Consider the following 20,413-nt stretch of genomic DNA (forward strand, 5'->3'; position numbering starts at 1 on the left):
CTTGCCGCCAGAATGCCCGTTCCGCCTTACGGTAAGACCTTGGGGGCAACGGAAAAAAAAGAACAGAAGAAGGCGTAAAAGGCGAGCAAGAGAAGTGACCAAGAAAAAAAAATAAAGAAAAAAAAAAAAGTCCGCCTTGGGGCGTCCACTTTCAATGGTTCCCATTCCTCTCCGTTTCTGTCTGTTTCTAAAGCCAGGGCGAAAGAGAGTTGCTAGATACGTTTCCGTTTTCAGTTTCCTAAATAAAGGAGAGCTTTGTGACACACACACAAAAAACAAGTTTATTATTTTCTTTTTTTTTTTGGTTTTTGTGGACTCGGCCGCGGCGTTTTCTCGGGAGTAATTGTGTACCGCTTCTTTAGGAAGCTTCATAAACTACTGTACAAGATTGGAAAAGTACTGTGTGCCGTCCAGCTTCGTTGGTCGCAAGTACGTCCCCCCCCCCCCCCTTTTTTTTTTTTAAATTGTTGTTGTTTATTATTATTTTTTGTTTGTTTGTTCGATGCCTCGCGAACGAAAAGTTTATAACAAAGCAGGGAAGCGTGTCGGTGGAGACGCTGGATTCACGGTTCGAACTATATTGTTCGAACCGTGAAGCACAAATACAGACGTGCAATAAGCGACAGTTCGAAACGAAAAAGAAAACAATAAAATAATCGTTTCCATTTAAATTCTAAACGGACGGAAACAGGCAAACAGTTACACGCGTATTTGGTAATTACCACTCATTCTTCTTTTTTCTTTTTTAGAGCGCAGCTTTTAGGCGCCCGTTTCTGGCTTGAGCGGCGTCGGCGTAACCGCGCGTTGCATTATGGGACGTTTCCCATAATGACGTGACGCGTGACATCACGTGTGACGTCATGAGGGTTACGACTGACGTCACTCGTAGCCGCGCGTTGCATTAATAATAAAAATAATCATGTTTATTTTCCGTAAAGCACGAATGACGGATGGAGACCGAGAAAAAAAAAGCCATGTTGAAATAACCTGAGACTGGGGTAGAGAAGAAGCCATTTTTTCTATAAAAAAAGGTCCATCATGCAGCTTGACGGGCCCTCGGCCCCCCGCCTTCCATCCATATGGCAGCAGTGGCACTACAGGTAATCCAAAAGGGAGCCAAGACAAAAGCTAACACTTTTAGAGATGACAACAGGACAATATTACAAAAAAGGTGCGACTGTATAAGAGGCTAACAAAAACAAAGTACATAGGTACATGCAAGCACAGCATTATTCAACTTAGCGAAAATTAATTATTAATTAATTTCTCATATTGACGTCACGAGGCTCATGAGTGACGTCACGAGGGTCACTAGGGTTACGAGTGGTGTCACGAGGGAGGAGGGAGGTAGGGGGAAGAGGAGGAGGAGGGAGGGGGAGGGGGAGAGTGTACAAAAAAAGACGGGCATAGCCTCCTCTCCGTACCATCCCCTCCTCGTCCTCGAGAGTTGCGCTCTAATTCGCCATTGCAGGGAGTCGTAAACGTCTTTCATTTTGTGTGTCTGTGTATTGAAAACCATCATTCCTAAAAAAATGAAAAAAAAAAAAAAACACTCCCTTCTAGCGTAACTTGACAATGGATGAAAGCCAAAGCTCGCGTAAGCCCTCCCTCGAGTCAATGAGAGCTACGGCGAGGAGCACGAGACAGGGTATGCGTTGTCACGTGCCTCGCTTCGAGGCTCTGATTGGCTCGCCGAAGCTGCGACTTCGGGCCTTGGTCTGGTTGTGCTGGAATGGGAGTTGGTCGGCTTATGTTGGTGTGAGCCTTTTTTTTTTCTTTCTTTTTATTTGCGCCCATTGATATTTTTTTTTTTTCGCCCATTTTTTTTTTTTTTTGCCCGTTTTGAATTTTGTTTAACGCCGCACCGTCCGATGATCCGCATTTACGCGCATTGTCGCCGTGTGTTTGTGCGTGAGTGTTCGTGAGTATGACGCCGTTAACATGGACACTGTTATCGTGGACACCGAGCCACACAGACGAAGTGTTCGGGGGTGAACATGGGTAAATGCACGTTTTTGTGTCTCGTTGTTAGGGACCACTCAGATTATGAACGATATGGAAGGAGGAATGCGGATAATACGTTCATATGAACGAGACGGGAAGTTATAATACACACAAGGAGAAAGCTTTCGTGTGTAAGTGTGCGCATGATATGGTCCGTTGCAGACATGATCACGAAATAATTTGCGGACTCGCCTCGCGCACATTTGGTAGCATGCTTCTTACCCTTTTCTCTCTCTCTCTCTGTCTTGTATTTCCTTAGTCGAGTTAATTTCACAGTTCTTTGTTCCATTCTTTTTTTTTTTATTATAAAAATTCAGTAATTATGCAACATTTGCATAAAAATGCAAATGTTGTTAGCTGTCGGCTAACAACGGTCGCTACCACTCATCTAGTTTCTTCTCATCTGACTAAAATGATAAAAAACAAACCAGTGCACAGAACGGTTTACATAAAATGCTCCTTTAAAAACACACACACAAAAAAAAAAAAAACACTGGACGTTCGCAAAAATAAAAATAATAGCGATAAGTTCATTCTTTTTTTTATGTCTTTTCGTCTCGTTCTGCCCCCCCCCCCCCCCCCCCTTTTCCGGGGGGGTGGGGGGGGGGGGGGGCGTGAACTCCTAAATATATTTTGTATCCCCGTCTGACAGCGAGCACTCTTTCTTTCCTTGCAGCGCACACTCCGTCTGACTTTCTTACTTTTTATCTTTTCCCTTTTTTAAAGAGACAAAAACGAAACTGTTTGTTCCCCTTCGTTTTGAACAGACGAGCGAACGCCGGTGGCGAACTGCGTCGTTCCTCCTTCGTTGGCCAGTCGGTCGGACATGGGACTACCGCTCCATCTTTTTTTCTACCTTCTTTCTTCTAATAAAGTGAAATGGCGCGGCATCAATTCAATAAGCTTTCCGCCTATTCGTTAAACTTTAAATCTCTTGTTTTTCTCTTTTGTTTGCTTGTGTTTTCGCTTCGTTTATTTATTTATTTCTAGTGACCGGCGGGTCAGAAGAGGTTTGACGTATTTTTTGTTTTGTTTTTTCTCTCCTTGCGCCTGCGGCAAGAGTGTCCCCGAAAGTTGTCAAAGTGTCGTGTGGATTTTGAAGAGCCCTTACGGCGCTATTTGTAAGTAGCGATTTTTTTTGTTGTTGTTGTTGTTTCTTTGTTGGCTATTTCTTCGATTCCCCTTTTCCTTGTTTTATTCTTTCTCTTCCTCTTTATTTGTCTCTCTCTCTCTCTTTTTGTTCATCTGTCGTTCTCTCTCTGCCGTGCATTTGAAGGCAAGCCCTGTACGTGAATTGAGTCGAACGCGGACACGAGACGATCCGGTGGCAGCGCCATGTCGCCATGTCTTAAAGTCCCCTGTACGACGTCACACTTTGAGGTCACGTGGGGAACGAAGCTTCTTGCTCGATTTCTTTTTTTTTTTTTTTTTGCGTCAGGGTTTTTAGTATCGCTGGCTTATTAAATATACTGCACCGAATAGCAAGCAGCAAAGTTTAAAGTTATTAAACATTTGAAAACTCCCGCGCGCTATTTTGACGACGGGCTACATATATCATCAGAACGCGCCAACTAAAACTAGTATTTAAAAAAAAAATAGGTATGTAGTTTGTTCACTATTCCATTAAGCTTGTACCCCGATACAACATTTCCTGCATAGCAAGGCCGTGGCGCCGGGTTTTCTACGTCATCCAATGGAGGCCAGAGCGGGACAAGCAGATTGGAGCGAGTGCTGGTGTCAGCGTTCGCCTGAAACTCGTGTCTTCGGTGATTGGACAACGATTGCCAGCCGAACGCTTATTCGGCACTCGTGTCCAATGTGTGCCCCGTACCGGCCTCCAGTAAGTGACGTCATCACGAACGGCCGTCTTATCTGGAAGGTGTTGTCACGATGTCCTCCACGAACGACGACGATTGTGCGGAAGCCAACATTCTTCATCGGAAATATTCCTTTTTTTTTTTTTTTACGAAGGATTTTGTGTACTGCCCCAATTTGATGCCAATTATGGCATTTAAGAGTAGTACTAACCGACAAGTATGTTTTTTTAACTTTAATTAGTATTAGCTCACCCAACTGATCACCTTACTATCCGACGAGAGCGCTTATAGATTGAGACTAGACCAAGTCTATTTTTGGAAGAGTAGGTTTTTGCTCGACGACAGAGAGGACAAAAAAAAAAAGCGACAAATGCAAGGGGGAAGGGTATTTGTTCCTCGTTGAAATATTGATTTGGCGCGGTCGGCATGCGGCCAATGGACTCCCAAGTAGTCTCGGGTACGGAACCGGTTTCGACCGTCTACTGTAGCCACGACGGACCGAGGATGCAGTCTCCTCGCTGATAACAATCTCGCTTAAAATCACCTCGAACGAAGGGAAACCGGAGTTTGGTGTCGTTGAGGTTTGTCGGCTTATCGTCGCAGGAACGTTAATAAACGTAGGGCGTCCCGCCCTACGTTTGTAACGCGAATCATCCCATAGTAGCACCCAACGCGAAGTTCCAGCATCACGTAGAGTACGACGACGGGGAACCGCTTGAATCTCAGACACGGTATATATCTGCAGCTCGGTTGGTCTGTCGTTAACCGTTGCCCCTCCATAAGAGCTCGCCTTTTCCGGACGGTACTGATCCCTACCAAAAAGACCTAGTTTTTTTTATTTTTGGATGGATATGGTTGACGGATGTATGCCGTCGTGATTTGACGGTCCTTCCGTGCTCCAAAGACGCATGCATTTACGACAAACGAAAGCACGTGGTGTAACATGTTCGTTTTATACGTATGTCCTTCAAACAAATCTGCAGGCAGTTTTTTTTTTTTTTTTTTTTTTTTTTTAATGATTCATACAAGGAAGGAACGCGCCTCAAGAGAGTCTCTGCAGACTCTCTTTTGTACGATGCTTTAGTGATGCAGCAAAATGCAGCACTATACTCCGCGTCACTAAAACCGTGCAGTGTAGCCAAAGCTATCCAGTGGGGAGAGAGTGTATGCCAACCTGTTCAAGAGGAGGGAAACGATGAACGGGAGAGAGAAGGGCTGGGATTCCCCCGTTCCTCCTTTCCTTCCTCTCGAACAGGTCGGGATACACTCTCTCCCCTGCAGCTCTGGCTGTACTGCACAGTTTTAGTTAGATGGAGGATAACTTCGAAAGGCTTGCTTACCTAGGGCGGTGTGTGAACACGCATACACACCCCCCTTCCCCTCTCTCTCTTTCTCTCTCTCTCTCTCTCTCTCTTTGGAACAGTTTTAAATTGCCGTTTTAGGGAAAGCACAGGCTATTCCCCGAAACGAGCTTCGCGCGTGCATGCTCACTGATGAACTCGAGCAACAACAGCAGTCCTGTCCTTCTAAGGGAACACCGTTTATAAGGAACACAGCGTGCTCATAAATGGGCTTTCTGATTATAGACGGGAGTCCGAAAGCGGACCACGAGTTTTACCGCGCTTGGTTGTACACCACTCTCTTTTCTTTCTGTATTTTTTTTTTTTTTTCGTTTTCTCGTTGCTGCTGTTGTTGCATTCTCGGTTTATTACAGCCTCCGCTTTTGATGGCTATAGAGCCACCGTGCCACGCTTCCTTCTTTTCCATTTTACGTTTCACCCCGATGATGATCCAGACGCAGTCCGATACGGCGCGGTCGTTGCGCCTGAAAAGCTTTTTCTATTTATTTATTTTTTTCCCTATGGGGCGGCTTTTTTCCCCAAATCGAACATCCCTAAATTAGGGAAAGGAAGATAGAAACAAACACACAGGGCTCATTCCCTCGCATTCGGTATTCGTACCTCAAGTTCTCCTATTTTCCTCTCTTTTTATTTTTTCTTCTTATTTGTTATTGGGGAAACATGCCCCCGAATTCGCCGCAATATGTAGACATTCACCGGCGACCATAGACCGTGCAGACGCCCGCCGAGCGCGTGCCGACGGCGAGCTTTCGCAGTTCTTTTGCAACGCGCGCACGTCAACATTCTTAGCAGCGACCGAGCACGCGCTCTAAACATCGCCTTTGAAAATATTGGCACCCAGCGAATATATATTCCCTAATAATAAGCGCGAGGGAAATGTACTACTATATAGAGACTCTTCTCGCAAATCGCCTCCTGGGCGCTGCCATCTTTGTCTGCCGGGCTGTGGAAGGACTTCTGAGCATGCGCTGTTGCTCTGCTGTGGGGTATATCGGACGCTGCGCCTGCGTCCGCGGCAGAGTGACTCAGCATTTTTGTGCCAGGCGATCAAGCAGAGGCCAAAAGTGTCTTGTCATGCCACTTGTCGTCTGTAGGTTTGCTTATCACCAACTAAGCCAAGCGCGCTTAGTAAAGTGGCCGGAATCGTGTAGTTTTATTTTGTGTGTGTGTATGAATGGCTTAGGCACCGTGACGGTGCACTTTTGGGTGCTGGTTGATTGGATTCATCGCATCGCCGCGTCGTACGTAGCGTCGCCTGCGGTCGAATTTGAAGGGAAACGGAGTTTATAATGCCGTTCGTTAACGCCTGGCGTTGAAATTCGACCCGCAATGTCGCACACTATAGTTGGAGTTACTATATATACACGAAGCTTCTTGTCTTCCTTTTTTTTTTAATTTTCGGGTAGGGATTTTTTTTTTAATACAGGGATGTCGATTACGGTCGTCTCGTTTCGTCTCTTTTTTTTTATTATTATTGTCTCGTTTTTGTTTCGTTTGCAATGGGGAAGATGATTGCTTATCGGCAAAATTTTCGAGCGGTTCTATATGAAAACCTCGAGGTAAGGCGATTGAGGCCCTGGAGTACGTTATTAGGCAGTCTGTTTCGCTGCTGGACCGCGTGCATGGTAGTTTTTTTTTTTTTTTTTTTTTTTCTTGGTGTTTTTTTTTCTTTTTTTTCGGCCGCATTTGGAACCGTTTTTGCGTATGCTTCATTTCCAATACTCTACCGTATACAGCGGGATGATCTGGGGCGCCCGGGCTCGCCGCTGATGTCTTTTCCCGTCTCGATAAACGTTTCTGAAATGGCGGGTTTCTCCGCGAGGTTCGAAATCGGTAGGCCTCCCCTCCCTCGTTCCCCATACTCCCCTAAAACAATTCCTCCTCTGTTGTGTTTGCTGTTATTTCTTCTGTATCCGAAATCACTGCCGTTTCGGAGTTGATTGCTCTGTGCCTGTTCCGAAGAGGGGGAATGGCTGGTTCGAGTGTAGCCCTATAACCTGGACCTGCCACGTATTGGGGAAAAAAACAAAAAAGAAGAAAAGTCCGTGGAGCAAACTTGTTTGGGGAAAATTCTGGTTACCTGATTGGTCTATTTTAGGCACGTAACAGCCGCGTTCTTCCCCAACTCCGTGCGTCGGCGTTTCCTTTTGTGAACGCCGCATACTTGGCTTGCGAGGTGACGTGATCCAGAGAGCGCTGCGATGACCACCAAAGAAGAGGGGAAGAAGGAGCTCTCCTCTTAATCCATATCCTCTTTTGCGTCTCCCAGATTAGCCCAGACGTCGCCATTCTCCTCCCAGAAGATTAGGGAAGACGAACCCGTAGCTAAAAATTCACGCAAAAGCAACTTCCCTCCCTCTCTTTCATGGTGGCCAGAAGTATGTGACGTGACGTCAGTGCAAGCCATGTATACCTTTACTCATGGGCTCACGGCGAAGGAGAGAGCACTCTCAAGAAAAAAGGGTGTAAAAAAATGTGTCGTTACACTCTTTGTCCCATATAATGCACCCCGAAACTTCATTTCGACGTACAGAGCTCATAGTCGAACAGACGGACCCAAATTTTACGAGGGGCTTGATAACGATACGATATAACTTTTTTAAATAGCTAAAGTGCGTATCAAAGACCACATAAAGAAAACACCGAGTTTTTTTTACAGTAGGGCCGTGAAAACCCCGATTATATTTTTGGTAGTTAGTAACACGTACATTATCTATTTTAATAAGTTGTACCACACGGCTACCAAGCCCCTCGTAAAATTTGGGGCCGTCTGTTCGTCTGTAGGGCGCTGTACGTCGAATTGAAGGTTTGGGGTGTATTATATGGGACAAAGGGTGTAACGATACACCCTTTATTCTTGAGAGTGAGGAGGACAGGCGTAAAGTGGTTCTGCCGCTACGCGGATCGGACATCTGAATCGTTGGGGAAAACTGCCGACCATTTGTTTCCTCGACTCCTGGAGTTTCGGTAGACTCAGTTTCTTTGAATTCCTATTACGGCTCCGGCGACAGGTCAGACGCGTGCCGCGTACGGCCGGCTGGATCACGTGACACCAGACGGGGAGTCCGAAACGAGGAAAGCTGGGCCGAGAAAAAAAATTCGTGTCAGAAGTTGCGCGACAAAAGTAGCGGGGGAAAGCTTGCCCGATAGACGTTGCGCGTTCAACGCATGTGGCCTGCCTCTAAAACGCACGATAAACACTTGGTCGAAACCGCTGAGAAAACTGAGTTGTTTTCATCGTAGAAACGCGATTTTCTTTACCATTAATTGTTTCTTAAAAGAATGACGTACTACAATAATTTTAACCAATTTTTTTCCCCCTCAAAATGCCTAGTTTTGGCGGAATGAAGCCGAGCTGCAACGACCTCAGATTTATATTTTGGCTCGTAAGTTACGTATCTCCGCTTTGCACCATTTTGTCTCGCCTTTTCGTGGTTTGAACGCCGACCCAAAGGCCTTCCCAGTCATCGATCACTCCTAACTCCCATCAGGCGACGATTTAGTCTCCCGACTTTAGAGAACAAAAATAAATTCAGAAACTGGGAATTTCCTACTGAATTTTCTGGCGGAAAGGTATATTTTATACGGCGAACGATAACATGAAAAAGTTATTGGGTTTAAAATCTGGAATAGATTATCTTCGCCAGTCGAGCAATCTTCTAATGGCGGGCACCTTAGAAAGGACTTCCTTGTACTAGCACTTGCGTGAACTATACTGTAATAGCCAGTTTCATCTTTTTTTTTTTTATTTGTGAGATTATCGTAACATACGTAGCCAACCTACGTTTTCCTTTTTTTTTTTTCCTAGTGACATACATACGTTTGTGATTAATTCTTTTATATATGATTGTTTGTATAAGCCAGTGATTTGTGCTCCTGATTCTGCTCTTGACTATTATGCGATTGGATGTGTAAGCTATCGATCTAAGACTTTTATAACATTTATTTGTTATTTTCAGACTTTTTGTGTCGTGTCGTCCATCGGTCCCCCTAGCCTCGGGGTTTAGTCCATTATGTTCAACCATCAGCAGGTCGTTTGTTCCCTAACTTTCTTTTCATTTGCGATTTGTGCTTTGGATTCATCTCTTTAATAATATGTGTACGCTTTGAATGGATCCCATCCAGCTAATTGCTAAGGCTCCGGGCGTCGATGTCATGTTGTATTTCAAGTAGGGCTGGGCGTCGATTAAAAGTTTTAACCCGATTAATCGCCACCCTTTAATCGATTAATTAATCGATTAATCGGTCTCGTTTATTTCATTGCAAAATATTAAAAAAAGTCTTTTTTTTTTTGCTGAATCTGTGATAAACGGTGCAATGTACAACTTATATTATGAATTAATCTCGATATGTAGTTAAGGAGAGTATCAGAGACCTTTCGCTAAAAATTACTTTTGCCGGGGGAGGCAAAGATGTTCGTTGATATTCTCTAGAAAGAGCGGCTTCCTTTCATTGTTCACAATAATCTCTACTGCGCTAAATAGACACTCGAACTACTTTGAAATGGCCGGGGACATGCGTAACCTCTGTAGTTAATCGGATGCTATAAAAATATCGCCCCTGTACAGTTTACCTTGTTCTAAAATTTGACCTAAAGGTCACCCTTCGTACAGGCGTATTCGTTCACGTCTGCGTTATGGAAGTGTTTAATTTTGAGTTTTTTTTGGTTCGTTTAAATTTTACCGATTAACCAGTTAAAAAATTTAATCGCGATTAAAGCATTAATCGATTAATCGGTAGGTTAATCGATCATTTGCCCAGCCCTAATTTCAAGTATGCATTTTTGTAACTAAATAAAATAATAACCGGTGCGACCCTGAGCTGCAATTCACACGAAAAGAAGTATTTAAAGAGCGGTCCTATAAATTTGTTTAGACTACATAAAAAAATCCTTTCGGGGAATATAGGGGAATCTGTATTTTTACTTTCCCCACTCAATTTAGGAGGGGCACTGGTAAAAAGGTCACGTACATCAATTTTCCCGCTAAATTTAGGGGAGAAACAGAATGGGTGTATAGCTCTTGGCGACATCAGATCATAAAACATCAATTTCCCCGCCGAATTTAGCGGAGAAACTGAATTGGTTCAACACGTAACGTCAATTTTCCCGCTGAATCTAGCGGTAAAACGGAATCAATGTATAGGTCTTGTGACGTCAGCCCTCTAAAGTTTGAGGAAAATGTACGGACGGGCGAACGGACAAAAATTTCGAGATTGGTGGGAAAGTTCGACCAGGATACATTTCATGCTTCAATAATCACTACACAGCATCCTCACTCGTCCCTTATTCTCGGGCAGTTGCTGGACGTCAAGTACGGCAGCTACGGCGCCCCGCACCTGACCCCGCTGACGCAGACCAACTACACGTTCCGGCCCACCGTCCGTCCTCAAGATCACCAGCAGCGCCCGGCCGGTTCCACCCTCCACGGTGGCGGCCACCACGTTGGCGGAGGTGGTGGCAGGCGGTCGGCGCCCGGCACCTCTCAGCGGGCGCACCACCACAAGCCTTCGCGGACGGGCACCGCGTCGTCCCGGCGGTCGCACCGGTCCAACAGCGAGCAGTTCAACCCCATCTACGAGGAGGTGTCGGGGAGGGCCAAGTCCAGGAGGAACTACCGGGGCCACCACCGCGACAGCGAGGACAGCGAGGTCGAGGAGGTACGTCCTGGAACTAACTTTTCTGCAAGTCACCATTGTTTTTTTAGTAATGCAGTCAGTCTGCAGACACTGGCTGAGGAGTCTTTCTTCCTTGTACGACGGGCACACAAGGTCATATAAAACTGTCTTTAGACATGTTCAGAGCATACAGATGTAAGAAGCGAAGCATGCTTCAGGCTTTTCGCACTGCAGATAATTCCGTCATCACGTCTGGGGCCTACGGCGTGTCTTTGATATGACGTGACGAGAGCGGTTATAACGAAATCGGTTATAACGAAATTGCGGTTACAGCGAAGCGATCACGATTTCCCATTCTCTTTTGCACTTCGTCATAACCGAAGTCGGTTATAACGAAATAGCGGATATAGCAAAGTGATTTCCGATTACCGTTGACTTCGTTGTAACCGGTCTCGACAGTATAAGCAGTGTGACTACAGCTTTACAGCCTTCACATTGGGGGTGGGGGTTGTTGCCTGGCGCCGCGGATTACCCGCGGCGCCCTTGCTCTAGCTCTTTACTTCCTTCCGAGGTGGCACCCGAACCTCTCCGTGCTGGCATATATCTCTTAAAGGGCACCTGAAAAGAATATATATATATATATATATGTCACTGCAACATTAGGACCTGATGAAGAGCGGTCCTCGCTCGGAACGTCGTCCAATAAATACGTTTTAAAGCATTTACCTCCTTTTTACGATATATATATATATATATATATATATGTGTGTGTGTGTGTGTGTGTGTGTGTGTGTGTGTGTGTGTGTGTGTGTGTGTGTGTGTGTGTGTGTGTGTGTGTGTGTGTGTGTGTGTGTGTGTGTGTGTGTGTGTGTGTGTGTGTGTGTGTGTGTGTGTGTGTGTGTGTGTGTGTTTGAAGAGTCAGGTTGGGACACGCGTTGTCAAAAAATTCATTTTAGGCTACAAAAAAGTTATATCAATATTGACGGTGCGAGATTTATTTTAAATCCTGGGCGCAAAGTCCATGACGTCACGGAATGGTCATACACTCTTTCCACGTCAATGAGATGGTCGCATGTTCTCTCCACCTCAACGTGAAGGCGAAGCCCACCCACCCTTCCTCCACGCGCCCAAAATGCCGACAGAGAAAACAAGTGGAAAGGAGGTGACTACCAACTAAATCGCGTCTCGCGCCGTCACTATTGCTCAAACTTTTTTTTCGCGTAATTTTTTTTTTTTTTTTGACACCCGTGTCCCGATTAGATTATTTAAAACAACTGTTCATTTCAGGGACTTTTTAAGGGATCCAGTTGTACAAATTTCCCGACTAATTAGATCTACCGGTTATGAAACCGCCATTCAGCGGGATCTTGGGCGGAACGCCTCTTCCTTGTCGTCTTTTCGACAAACAACTTCCTACAAGCAGGCGTTTATTCGTATACATATCAATATAATAAATGTTATACTAAGGTGGCTGCAGTTATTTCGGGTGAATCTATTGGCACCCACTTTCAATAGCGGTGGTTGGAACAGTTGTTGGGGATTGTTTAGGCGGTATACTGAACAAAACAGCCTGATCCCCCCCAACGCGCGTAAGTAAGCTCCCATCGCTTTTGAACGGGAGTGCAAAGGCTGTTAGAAAGGTCACTCTCTAGTCCGACCGTGGCTAGAGATGCATCGCCTAGAATAATCGGAGCCCGTACACTATAGTGTGTCCGCGTTATGGCAGTTAGATCGAGTGCAGACAGTAGGGTCCTTTTGCAAACCGTTACCCGTGTTCCGTGTACCGCACTACGCGGGGCGCGCGCTTAAAAGCATGCTTCGAAGGCTCCGGTGGTACGGTACGCTGAGCACGGCAACGGTTTGCTAAAGGTCCCTATACTGATTGGACACGAACGCTGCGTCAGCTTTCGGATGGGCGTCGGGTTCGTGGAATTAGTGCGCCGAAGGTGCGTTCGCCGTTGGGCTCAGGACCAATTGCCGAGTTCGCGCAATTCAAATGTGACGATGTTACGTGGACGAAGAGGAGGTGTTATTCTAGGTGAAGGGCAAAAAGAGCAAAGAACAAGAAACCGGTTCGTGTTCCTGGTGTTCTCCGTCTCGTGATACGCGAGTGCCCCAAGCCGTAATAACATTACCTTTCACCTCTTTTCTTTTTCTTAAATTACGGAGCTTACGAGTCTAAATATACCTCGGCCACACAGTGGCTATAGGACCACAGATCCGAGAATACAAATATGCTAGGAGGCTCAGTTCTTCTGCCTCCAGCTGATAGTGTCTCGTGTATGTCTTTTGCCTCCTGGATCAACAACAACAGGTCGATGCGCGGAGCCTGGCCAGCGAGGACGAGTTTGCGGAGGACGAGCTGAGCCTGGGCGAGTACCCGAGGCTCCCGGAGTCCGGCAGCAGCAGTCTCCAGGGGTCCACGGGCGGCGACCTGTGTCCCCCGGACAGTTCCAGCCACCTGGACCGACCACCGAGCAGAAGACTTCGCGGTGTTGCCGCCACGTCCTCCGGCAAACACAGTCACTCCCTGGAACGCAACCGCAACAACTCGACGGGCCTCCAAGCCAAACACAACTACTACCTGAGCAAGTCTGCGCTCGCCTTTGACCAGAGGAACCTGGACCCCACCGGAGCGTACAGTTCTGTGGACCTGGTGCAACCGTCTCCGCCCCCGGAGCCCGCTCCGTCCGGCCTGTTCGGGGCCGGATACCCCCTGGCCGGAAGTTCATCCGGGTTCATGGTGGGGCCGGACTGCCAGTACCCTCCGGTTCCGGCCAATCCGGGGACCTTCTCGACGTTCTTGGTGCCCTCTGCGGCGCAAGAGGACGTCGGTGACGGCGCGGCAGCAGCGGAAAACATCTACGCGTCCATCGACGACGAGGACTCGGCGGGACCGTACACCATCGGCGGCGTCCGAGGCACGTCCAAGGCTCCCGGTCTTCAGGGACAGCTCGGCAAGACGCCCATGGGCGGGAGGACATTGTCCGCCAAGGAGGCTCCGTCGTACGGTGACATTAGGCCGGTGTTCCCTGGTGGTGCGGCAGACCAGAACCGGACCTTGTGCACGTGATCGGCTTGCCGCCGCCCCCTGGTCTGGACACGTGGAGGAGTGTCTGTAGCACGTTGCGGACGTTTGACGCTTTGGAGTTTACCTTCGTAGCGGGGAGAGATGGCCGACTTTGGGGTATTCTTATGCCTGCTACTGCCGACGCTTCGTTGTGGCTTCGAACGTGGCCGAAGGAACGTCGTCTTGATACCTTTTTCGCTCTCGTTCGTTGGTTTCTTTAGTAACGACGGACACTTCTTCATCCCCCGGGATTCTCATGGTCAAGAGCTTGTCTACACTTGACGCAGGATGTCTCCGTTCTTGTTCTGCGAGCAGTTTCGGCTCTTCGAGGTCCACGTTTTTCTGCCGGGTTTGCCGGTGTTTTCTCGTAGTTCAAACGGGGAAAACAAGCTTTTCGAGGATGAGAGTTCCCCAGTAGTACTTTCTTACGGTGGACTACGGGGCGTCAATGGAAGCATGCAGACTCGGTCCAGAATCTAAGGCAAAAAGAAAGAGACAGAATGATCTACTCTGGCAATAACTGAAGCCGTCGCCGAGCAGCGTATACACAACAAACGTCCCAAGAGAGCAAAGACGTTGTTGTCTCTAGTTTCTGAGAATCCTCCAATTTTCTTCCGAACTTTCATCGGGATATTCTTCTCGCGTAGGCAGTAAAAATGTTCATCGTGCTCCTATCGTCGAGGCCGCTACGCAGTGTGCTCTACATTTTCAGAAAGGACTTGTTCAGGCCCCTGCCCCCCCCCCCCCCCCCCCCCCCCGATTTCCCCGCGTTGTACTACTGAAAATGGACTCCTTTGAAAGAGTAATATTATGCGCTTGATAGTAGCGACTGTTCATATTATTTAATACCTTACGGAAGAACTATGCAGCGACCCAGTGTGTGTTCTCACACGTGTGTTTTATGTTTTCATTTCTTCGTTCCGGATGTTTTTTTGTTTTTTTTTTTTTGTCTTTCTGACGATGTGTGTATGACAGAGTTGTCGAACACGGATGCATATACTGAGAGCTCCGGCTTTGGGAGTAACCTGACCAGTTTTGAAGAGGGGGTTATTTCACACTATATGGTAAATAGTATACTTTTCTCTCTCTTTTTTTTTTTTTTTTTTTTTTGCCAGACTGCATTTTTTTTTATTTAATTCGGTGTATTTCTCAAGGAAAAGACGATCTTCCTAGATGGAGGCGAGGCATGTTAAGATCATTTCAGTAAACGAGCTAATCTGAAGCGGTGTCCAATTGTTCCCAAAGGCGCCGATTTTATTCTGAGTATTGGGATAGCATTTTTTTATATTAATAACGCATTCGAGCAGTTTTCTCACAAAACCCGTATTCGCACGAAGTTGTGTCTTTCACGATTCTCCGCGCATGCGCAGTGCAGCTCTTATTTAACGCTGCGGCAACTACATCTATCAAAAAAGAAAAAAAAAAGAAATCCGATCAGTCATTTGTTGCTTTTATGTGCCACCCTCCAGATTATGCTCTAAGGGTAACTTCACCGCCATCTTTGAACAGCGTCGAGTCACGTGACCCAAAGCGCCAGCCAATGGGTAGCGTTTGCGTTCCTCGTCTAGCTAACCCACATTGGTGCGACAGAAGCGAACGTAAATGCGTAAATGAACTACGTAAATGGACGCTCGAAACCTCGTGTAGCTTTTGTTTTCCATCACGGTACAGCAAAAATGTAGAAATCGCTCGAATATTTATTAGTTCTGAAAGCTAGGATGGAAGAGGATGCACGTAGTGGACGCCATATTTGTGATGTAAAGAACAAAACAAAGCAGTTATTGTTCTCATTCTGTCTTCACGAAAACCCTGAGTCACGACGGGCTGTGATACCGCCATAATGTCACGATGATGAGCAAAATAAGAAAAGGAAAGGTAACCTGGAACAATTGCACTTTTTGTTTGCTCTCAGGCTCATGCTTCTTGCCACCCTGAACATTTTCAGAACTTGTAATCTGCACTTGATCAAACGGCAAGGGCGTGCCTTGCGCGGCAGAGTGCAACAATATTTGGAGCGACTTCTGTTTCCGAGCCGATATAGACACCGGGTCCCACCGCTTTCTGGCAGTGACTTCGTCACTTAATTCCTGTGTTCAGAAAAAGAACCCGCGTTTTAAGATGAGATACGAATGCTTCTCACCTTTGACTGCGTCGGCCGTTCAAACTAGGAGGCCGCATCCTTCTTGCTTTTCTTCAACTCTCTGGCAACCGCCGCTCACAGTGTTTGCAGACAACTTCGACCTCCACGATCGTTTTCCTTCCGGACATGAACCTATCTTTTGCTGTAGCGAAACGTGTGCCGAAGACGATGGACCCTTGCGATTTCGTAGTGCTCAATGAGTGGATGTTGCAGACTTGCTTACCCCCAAGTCGTCGAGTGTCTGGTGGTAACGTCGATGCATGGTGACGTTCTCCTTTTTGTGGGCGTGACACTGTCGTCTAGTTTCTCTTACCTTGCTTTCTTTATTATTTTTTTTACCTTCACGTCTCTTATTTTTGTGAAATCTATTTCGTTCCCTTCCATCTAATTGCAAAAATTCCTTTTTGGCCCTTGCTGAACACGCGCGTATGTGTCTGACCTACCGGAAAAATTCGCACACATTGGTGTGCAGCGCTTTTTCTTAATTTTAGGTCTGTTCTTTTTTTTTTTTCCGCGTTGCTAGCTAGAGTTTTCAAGATCAAATTTCTCACAAAGTTTCAGTACGTGCTAAGTTGCTAGCTTCCTCACTTGTAAGCTGTCGACCATTTGGTCGACAGCGTCGCGTAAAAACGTGGGGTGTTCGTGGCGAGGCTCGTGTACTCCGGTCTTCCTGAACCTCGAAGTGACAACGAGATCTGAGAGGAACACACCACGAACAGACACGCGCCTGTAGTACACTCAACCGGCATCTGGGACAGCTTGGCAGATTTTGATAACCGAAATGCATCTTGCCTAAAGATCTACTTAGTTCAAGTGAACGGGCCCGAAAATAATGTTAAATTTGACGTTCCCCTTTTGTGGTCTTCATCCAGCCCGAATGAAAACTGAATTCCCCCTTGGTTCAAGCTTGACTCCGCCGTCATAGTTGGAGTGGGTCCGTAAAGATATGAAATTCGATGTTCTCTTATCTGGTCTTTAGACATCCCGAACGAAAACTTAATTCGGCCTGACCCAAGCTGGGGCCCGCCGGTAATCAAGTTTGAATACGGCGGCAGCGATCGAGCCCAGATCCGGTTCGAATCTCGTCTTTATTTGGGCTGGATTGATCGCACTCCGAATCAAGCGGCGACCGTTCCCCAGATTCGTCTGGAGTCGGAAAATTTCATTGGCTGCACCTCGCGAGGCCAGTGTTGCAATGAGCCGCTGATGTTCCCTGTCCCCTAACTGATATGTCTCAGGTCTCGCTGCTACCACTATGAGGTTTCCTCGAAGAGCAATACACAGTGTTAATGTCGATCTCGTTCGCTCGGAGCAAAAGTTTTGTTTTCGTTGTGTGCATGAGGAATGAACGACCAGAGTGCGTGAAAACAACACAACGAATGTTGGGAGCTACCTTTCCGTGTTGTTTCTTTCTACCCTCTATCTTCTTTTTTTTTTTTCTTGAGTCATTGTCATGCAACGATGCAGTTTTGCGATTTTGGTCTTGCGTTTCTCGGTGTAATATTTTTTTGTTTATTTGCGTTTTACCGTATCTTTTTTTCCCTGGCTGCTGGTATGCGTGGGAGTGAGGTTTTTTTTTTTATATATGAATATATAGATTAAAGCGACTCTAGTCACAAGTTGAATACCCAGTTTCTCGGATGAGTTCCGAAACCCCGTAGATAACTCGACCACAACCGTTAAATTTGATTTCAGTGATCGCAAGGTATCTTTGGTGGCCGCCGAGGCAGCCATATTTTGAGGGTTCATTTTGGCGCCCAAAGTGTGTTCCTGGGTGTAAAAAATACCGGAAAACTTTACACAGCAGAATGTTGTACTTTTTTTTTTTCTTTTTCCGTGCGGTTTTACTTTTGACGATATCGGTCATAGTGACTAGATCACTAAGAACATTACTCTTCGTTACTGTGTTTTTCTTGATAAACAGGTAAAAAGATGTGCTTTCATTCGGTTCCGTTAAAAGTTAGCCTTATCGTCATTGGATGGGGAAGGAAAACCCGCCGATATCAAGGTGCCATCTACTGCATGAAATTCGGCAACAGAAACAAACAAACAAAAATGATGTTTCACCCGTCTGTTAGGTGTAAAACGTGTTTTAACCTAGGCGTACACCACTTGCAGGCTGCTACTTACTCCACTAAACATTTGTTTTAAGAAATGTTACTTTTTTTCAGTTTTACAAAGTATGACGACGAAGCTGAGTTTTGAAACAAACCGTATACTCCGTCGGTTTCTTTTTTTTTTTTTTGACATTTGTTGATTTGTCGTACAAGTTGTGCCATCTTTGTTGACGATGATTATCGAAATTCTAGAGTGAGTGTTGTGTTTATGAGTGCATTTTTTTTTCTTCTTCCTTGACCCCGTCGACGGTGATGCTGAGATGCAAGCCATATGCGCGTCTTGTCGCGCTGTTCCTCGTGTTTAAGGGACGTAAACGACGACGACGACGAACATTTTCTTCATATTTTTTTCCCTCTCGGACACATCCAGATAGTGCGTGCGTGATTGTGGTGTGCTTGTGACTCCAAGGACGGAACGAAGAAAGCGGTCTTTTCGTTTTTCTTTTTCTTTTTTTTCTTCTTTTCTGCCATTTCAGATTTTTCTTCCGTTCTTTTGTACAGATACGAGAAAGAGAGAAAAAAAAATATGGTCACCCTATACTCTCCCCGTGTCACGTTTCTTCGTTTCATGGTGATCGACGAAACTAGAGTCACTGGCAACTTACGAAATGTGGGGCGTGTCGAGTCCTGCGCGTATAATTATCACTCGGCAGCCAATCACAGATTCGGACATTAGCTGATTGGAATGCCGAATTGAACCAATCGCGAAGCCAAAAGCGAGAAGAACCGCGCTCAGCGTTTCTGAGACAGTCGGTGACTGTATGCGGAGCGAAATTGCGTCTGCTTCTGGGGCGAGAGTGGCGGTGACGTCACAACCTCGCCGAGCTCTGATTGGCTCTGATTGAAAAGATAGTGGGTAGACCTCAGTGCTAAATGCCTTAAAATCTACCGACTTTTTTTTTTTTTTTTTTTTCAAGTCTGCCAATAAGAGTTTGGCGTTCTGACGTCATCGCAACCCCTGCAAAAAAAAGCAGACGAACTTGCGCGTTCATGACTTCATTACAGATGGGCGGAGCTTGCTGTATGTAATCCGTTTCGCCATTAGGCGACAAGCAGCTGACGCTGCGGTTCCCTCGAACCAATCGGAACGACGGAAACGGTCGAAGCACTGGACGTCGACGATACTTTGTCACGTGGCTCGCTTCGACGTTTTTGTTGGCTCACTGGTGTCGTGGAGCTCTGTGACCTTCTGACGAGTTGGGAAACAGGAGGACTGCCGTCAACCCCATCCTCGAGGATGCAAAATGAAATGGACCTTTTGATAACAACCTTGAAGTGTGGACTCTCCACGTGCAAGGTTCAAAGCTCGACTTGCGACTGGCGGTGGACAGTGGCTAGACTCGAAGGTATAGCTGCCTTTTCCTCTACCATGCTGTGTCTACACACACCGTCTCCCTCCATTCAGAGGCGAACGAGAGCATCGTCTGATCCTTGCTCGGGTTCTTGCGTTCGGCTTTCGAACGCCAGACCTCGGTCTTCATTATAGTTGTAGACCAGGCAAGATAACGTCGATGGAGTACCGTCGAGAGTATTCGCCACCCCAACGCCCCACAGACGGTGGGGATACATTCTCCAGGATTTCTCTGGTGCCTGCTCGCTGACGCTAGTCAGTGCGCTTAAATTAATTTATTTGGCCATAAGTAGCGGTCAGGGCAGGTGCATATATCGCAGGTGACGGAAATGTTGACGCGAGCCGAAAAAAAAATGAGCATGTTAGATTTTAAAAGTTGCAAAGCGAAATACAACAATTCTTATTTCAATGCACTCGCACTTTGAAAACTGCACGAAGCGCGAACTCGCCGACCAGAGCCATGCGATAAGAGCAGCACCAATGCCGACAGTCCCTGCCACTGTGTCCGCCGCTGTCCCCGCTCCTCTGGTTCTTAATAGTTTGTCTGCGAGAGGGCGGGCGCGGGCTGGAGTTGCAAAGAAAATCAGTCCATGGAGACAAAAGATCCTTTTCAAAAGTGAACGCCATCTAGCAGCTGCTGCGCCAAGTATACCAGTTCGCCATTGTTTGGGCACGTATTGGACACGAGGGCTGCGTCAGCGTTCGGCGAGGACTCTGAACCAATCACAGGCTTCGTGCCCAAGAAATGGCGACCGCCAATGTTGCTCGACGGGGTTTTGAAAAGGGCGCAATGTGTAAAAATTGTAGAGCCCAACCACTTCACGTGAAGACGGAGGACCAGCGAAGCTGTTATCTTTACGACAACTATACGACATCTATATGACTTACATATGATTGCAATGAAGACACGTACGCGACTTCGTTGTTTGTCTTTATT

The 20,413-nt window shown here is 46.5% G+C and overlaps 1 protein-coding gene across 1 annotated transcript; it reads left to right on the plus strand.

Moving 5' to 3' along the window:
- The first annotated feature begins 8,508 nt into the window (after positions 1 to 8,508).
- Positions 8,509 to 18,661, plus strand: LOC8039428 (histone-lysine N-methyltransferase SETD1A). The gene is made up of 3 exons (XM_042293702.1): positions 8,509 to 8,568; positions 10,481 to 10,840; positions 13,113 to 18,661. The coding sequence occupies exons 1-3, from the start codon at positions 8,509 to 8,511 to the stop codon at positions 13,869 to 13,871; spliced, it is 1,179 nt and encodes a 392-aa protein (XP_042149636.1). The 3' UTR covers positions 13,872 to 18,661.
- The last annotated feature ends 1,752 nt before the right edge of the window (positions 18,662 to 20,413 follow it).

Source organism: Ixodes scapularis, unplaced genomic scaffold (genome assembly GCF_016920785.2).
Source record: "Ixodes scapularis isolate PalLabHiFi unplaced genomic scaffold, ASM1692078v2 PGA_scaffold4__175_contigs__length_147842914, whole genome shotgun sequence".
In the NCBI taxonomy this organism is placed as follows: domain Eukaryota; kingdom Metazoa; phylum Arthropoda; class Arachnida; order Ixodida; family Ixodidae; genus Ixodes; species Ixodes scapularis.

Excerpts from the sequence above, each read along its gene's own strand:
- LOC8039428 (XM_042293702.1), top strand. The coding sequence starts at position 8,509 with ATGCCTAGTTTTGGCGGAATGAAGCCGAGCTGCAACGACCTCAGATTT. Across the intron at positions 8,569-10,480 it reads TCAGATTTATATTTTGGCTC|TTGCTGGACGTCAAGTACGG; the intron begins GTAAGTTACGTA and ends ATTCTCGGGCAG. Across the intron at positions 10,841-13,112 it reads AGGACAGCGAGGTCGAGGAG|GTCGATGCGCGGAGCCTGGC; the intron begins GTACGTCCTGGA and ends CAACAACAACAG.